Genomic DNA, 5,176 nt, shown 5'->3' on the forward strand with positions numbered 1-5,176 from the left:
CTTTATTATTGTGTGAAATGTTGCATAAATACTTAACACATTGTCCTTACATTAAGTCTGACTGCTCTGTGTCAAACTACCAGACGGTTGAGCACAGGTTAATTTAGGGTATACTTGTGACTTCACCCTAACAAAGAATTGTGGTTCCTGCTTGAGTAGGGTTTCAACCTCAAGAATGTATGTGAATTTCCTCACAAATGACATGTGGTGTTTTTGCCGAATACAACTGGTGTAACAACCAGAACACTTTCTAATTGTTTAGGTACATCAAACGTTTGAGGTTGGAACTTGTAAGTTGATTCTCCTTTTCTCTTTCTCTTTCTCTCTCACAGTGGAATATATTAAGCAGAGCTAAGCCCTTCAAGTTGTCAGCGGTTGCAAATAATATCTTCTCATTGCATATGTTCATGAGGTTTGAATATAAAGAGATAACAAGTGGCAGATTACTAAACTTCAACGTTCATGTTAGTGGAGAAAACAGTGGTGAAATACTACTGCCGAGCTGAGAGTGTTACATCTATTAACACATGGGAGCAGCTAATCACACCACAGTGACAGAGTTTATTCTTTTGGGTCTCACCAGTGATGAAGAGCTTCAGATCATGCTCTTTGTGATCTTCACTCTGGTATATCTTATCACTGTGCTAGGCAATATTGGCATCTCTGTATTAATCTGCACAGATTCGCATCTCCATACACCAATGTATTTTCTTCTGTGTAATCTTGCCTGTATTGATCTCTGTTATTCAACATCGGTCACTCCAAAAATGCTGGATAACTTTCTCTTGACTAGGAAAGTAATCTCTTTCTCTGGTTGTGCTGTTCAACAATTCTGTTTCTCTGTGTTTGTGACCGCTGAGTGCCTTCTCTTGGGAGTGATGGCATATGATCGATACGTGGCCATCTGTAATCCATTGCTGTATCCAGTCATCATAAACCAAAGGACATGTGGCAATCTTTTGTGTGCCACCTATGTGGTAAGTACCGTAAATGCAACAGCACAAGCAAGCCTTACCTTTAGTCTCTCTTTCTGTAGGTCCAATATAATTGACCACTTCTTCTGTGATTTCCCACCTTTGCTAAAGTTATCGTGTTCGGACACCTCAACCAACGAGGTGGTAATTTTTGTTCTTGCAACATGTCTTGGAATGGGATCATGTGGGATCATCATTTCATCCTACAGCCGAATCATCTCAACTATCCTGATGATACAGTCCGTGAAAGGGAGATACAAGACCTTCTCTACCTGTGCTTCCCACTTCACTGTGGTCACTTTGTTTTTTGGGACTATCTTCATCATGTATCTACATCCAGTTTCCAGCTCTTCAATGACTCAGAATAAAGTGGTGTCTTTGTTTTACACAGTGGTGATACCTATGTTAAACCCTATGATCTACAGCCTTCGGAACCAGGAAGTGAAAAGAGCATTTAAAAAACTTACAAGAACAATGACTAAGTAGGAGTTAAGACAAATGGAAATTTTTCTCAAAGTATGACGAGGACCAAATTTATGAATCATGTGACCGAGGAGCCAATTTCCTTCCTATATACAATTTTATTTTCTTATTCAAACATCGATATATTAAAATGCATTTCAATATTAACATCTGTCATAAACCTGCTTCTAAGGAGCAATGCATCTTCTACATAGAGTGTTCTGCCAATCTTCTAGAAATCTTTTGCATTCTACGTTCTGCCTTCTGATTAAAGTTCTAAGTGCGGAGAAACAGCATTGTATGTTGCTTTTGCAAAGCCTTATGTACAAGCAGAAGTGGAAACATTTATTTGCCAAACACAAACATTAAAAATGCATAAAAAGTTCACGGTTCACTTTCTTTTAAAGTAAAACAATTGACAATTTTAATATCAACCCTTTCGCTTCAATGCCCCTCCCCACACACGTGCTTAATGTTTTGGGCTATTTGGAGTCGTTTTCGATTATGGCCACATAAGCTACCCATACCAAATCTGTGCCCTTTTTTCCAACATACTGGGAATTCTAAAAGTATCCATAGTTTGTGAATTCCCCCTGATGGGACCGATAAATTATCCAAAATACAGATAATTATTATTCTTTTTTTAAAAAGGTACTACAGAAGAAAGTGTCAGTTTGTGGGTTTGTGGTGCTAAAATCACCATCTTCCCAGCTTTCAAAAACAGACAGACTTGAATCAGAAAGTCACATGTTTCAACACAGTTTGGGCATTTTACTGGGACGTAGCCAATTTGTCCTAATATAACCGCCTTCATGTTAGTGGCAGAAGTGGGGGTGAAACCCATGGTGGATCCTATACAACTATACAATTCTGAAAAGTAGACGAAACTCACAATTTAGCAAGGGGTCATATGAGTAGGTCTGTCAAAGTTTTCTTATAAAAAGTAGCATTTCAAATATTAAATATTGAAATTGAATCGAAAGCAATATACTGTTATGTCTGCTGTACCGTTCTGGTTGTGGGGATTTATAGGGTACGTTTTCCAAGAACCCAAAGAGCCAAGAACCCATAACTGAGCTGCACCTGTGGAACACCATCCTAGGCACATGGACATGCAGCGGGCAGCAGGGTGGGAGCTCCCACGCCAGGGAAGCCGGAGCCTTGGCCTGGAGCCCTGTTTTTGCTTCGTCAACCCTGCCTAGCAGGTAAAGCCTCCCATGGCCTGTGGGAACCCCGTCCCGGGCCTTTTGTGATTCAGCAGGCTAGAGGACTGAGCCCCAGACCGGGGCGCACACCCCATGGCCTAGCGGGGTCCCGGGAGCCCCCTTCAGATCCTCTGAACCCAGCCACACAGGGGCAGCATCCCCTTTACGACACTGCAGGCTGGGGAAGGGAGCTCAGGACCCTTTTGGGCTTGCAGACCCAGGATTTGCCGGCTCCCTTACCCTGCAGAGCACCGTCCTGTTCACTCTGTGGCTTGAAAACCCTGACGGGGGCCAAGGTCAGGTGTTTCCAATCAAGCCGCCAACAGTCGCCGAATAGACCGAGCTATGCACGATCAACTGGAGTCTGGTGGGCACTGTCCCACAGCAGGCTGCCCTGTTAGTGAATGTGGTGTCCATTTCTATCTGCTGAATGCTTGATGACATGTAGGGCAGGCACATGGAGCCTAGGCCCCACAAGAGCTCTGACCAAGAGAGAGACCATGGCCTCTCTTCCTGCCAGAGGTGGGGGAGACGGAGGGACCACCTCTGCAAATGCACCCAACCTCCTGGAGCCCTGCCTGTTCTTAAGAAAGCAAATGAGCACTCATCAGGACTTCCAGGCAGCCCAGCCCTCTGGTCGCCCCATTTGAAAGCATGTCATATGACCAGATGGCCAGGCTCGGGGGACTGAGAGTCCCAGCTGGGCCTCAGGCACACGGCTGCAAGAGGAGCCGTGATGGAGCTCTGGCCTGGGGCGACAGGTACCTTAACATGCAGGCGAAGCATTGGACCAAATGATCCAGGACTCATGCCCCAGAACTAATGATCCTGGCCCCAGGATCCAAACCCCAGGACCCTGGTCCAAGGACCCATGACCCAGGCTCTGGTACCCGGACACCAGGACTCATGACCCAGGCCCCAAGGCCCAGGCAATGACTCAGGCCCCACTATACAGGACATAGGCCTCAGGACCCAGGCCAAAGGACCCAGAACCCATGATCCAGGCCCCAGGACAAAGGGCCCAGGAGAGAGGACCAAAGATCCAGAACACAGACCACAGGCCCCAGGCCCAATGGCCCAGGACCCCTTGACCCAGACCCCATGACCCAGGCCTTAGACACCGGGAAAGAGGATCCAAGACCCAGAACACAGGCCCCAAGCCCAATGACTCAGGTCCCAAGACCAACAAACAAGGCTCCAGGACCCAGCCCCTGAAACCCAGGCCCCAAGGCCTTGGCCCCAGTCCCCAGTCCCCAGTCCCCAGTCCCCAGTCCCCAGACCCCAGGCCCCAGAACCCAGGTTGCAGGTCCCAAGCTCTGGGCCCCAGGCAACAAGCCTCAGGACCAAAGACACATATTCCATGACCCAGTACCGAGGAGCCATCACCCTGTCCCCAGGCCCCAAGATCCAGGACCAAGGCCCCAGGACCTGGAACTTGGAGCCTGGGATCCAGGACCCAGTCATACAGCAGTCTTCAAATGACAAGAGTTGCCATGCACTCTAAGTCCGGTGCTCAGTTGGGTTCTTACCAGTGCTACTTGCCTCCCGGTGACTCTTGTGGGGTAGGGATCCCGCTCCGGCCATCTGGTTGCCCTACTGGATTTCCATCACACGGGCACTTGAGGGCCCAGATATCTCCACAGAAGGGAGAAGGAGGCCATGTTGCAGCCTGAGCAAGATGCAGGATCCCCCCAACAAGGCGCCCCAGGTGGGTGGGCTTCTCCAGCAGGCTCCCATGGCGTGCGAAGGTCGAACTGGGAGGAACATGTGGCTCATTAAATCAGTTATGGTTCCACTCTGGTCAGACCACTAAGGGGGCGCATGCTGCCAAGGCTGCTCATCCATCGCTCTGCTGGGATGGAGAAGGGCCTCTTTTCATGGCAGGCCCTCAAATCGGACAGTTACTGGTGGGGTGAAAGCTCTTTACTTGAAACATCTGATGCTGGCCAAGCAGTCCATGCCTAAACAGACCAAGTGTGCCCAATCAATCGGGGTATATGGCGCTGGCCGGGCCCTCCCCTAGCAGGCTGGCCTGCTTGGGGATGTCAGCTTCACATCCCTGCCTGCACTCAGGGAAGGCAGGCTCAGAGAAAAAGCCCATTGGATGGGTTGTAATGCAGGCATGGACCCAGGCCCCTGGGTGCCCCTGTGGGCCAGGCGGGGTCCTGGCAGCACCGGGCTGAGAAAAGCTGGACCGCAAGGGAGTTTGTAGTAGCCAACTTGTGCATTTATGAAAACTAGACACCTAGTGCTATCCAGGGTGGAGATCCCTCCGTAGGAGGCATAAATAAGGAGAAACAGGAACATGAATAGGATTAACAAATTCCCTTTTTTCCATCAGAATTATGCATGTGTATTTTGGTGATTCAATACCGACCGATAATGGTCAAAGGGTTAAAGCAAAGTAGCTAGTAATGCACACCAATTAGGTTTGAGTCTCCACCTGGGCTCTGGTAGTAAATCAATAACTATATATACATATTTTTTTTCCAAACACCGTATAAGTTTAATTGATAGTCCATGACTGATTTGTTA

The 5,176-nt window shown here is 48.0% G+C and overlaps 1 protein-coding gene across 1 annotated transcript; it reads left to right on the forward strand.

Moving 5' to 3' along the window:
- The first annotated feature begins 527 nt into the window (after positions 1–527).
- LOC144769237 (olfactory receptor 5AR1-like) lies at positions 528–1,655 on the forward strand. Its single transcript, XM_078653289.1, has one exon. The coding sequence runs from the start codon at positions 528–530 to the stop codon at positions 1,458–1,460; it is 933 nt and encodes a 310-aa protein (XP_078509415.1). The 3' UTR covers positions 1,461–1,655.
- Positions 1,656–5,176: the final 3,521 nt, after the last annotated feature.

Source organism: Lissotriton helveticus, chromosome 1_1 (assembly GCF_964261635.1).
Source record: "Lissotriton helveticus chromosome 1_1, aLisHel1.1, whole genome shotgun sequence".
In the NCBI taxonomy this organism is placed as follows: Eukaryota; Metazoa; Chordata; class Amphibia; order Caudata; family Salamandridae; genus Lissotriton; species Lissotriton helveticus.

Bases quoted from the DNA above. Each gene is read 5' to 3' on its own strand.
- LOC144769237 (XM_078653289.1), top strand. From the start codon at position 528: ATGGGAGCAGCTAATCACACCACAGTGACAGAGTTTATTCTTTTGGGT.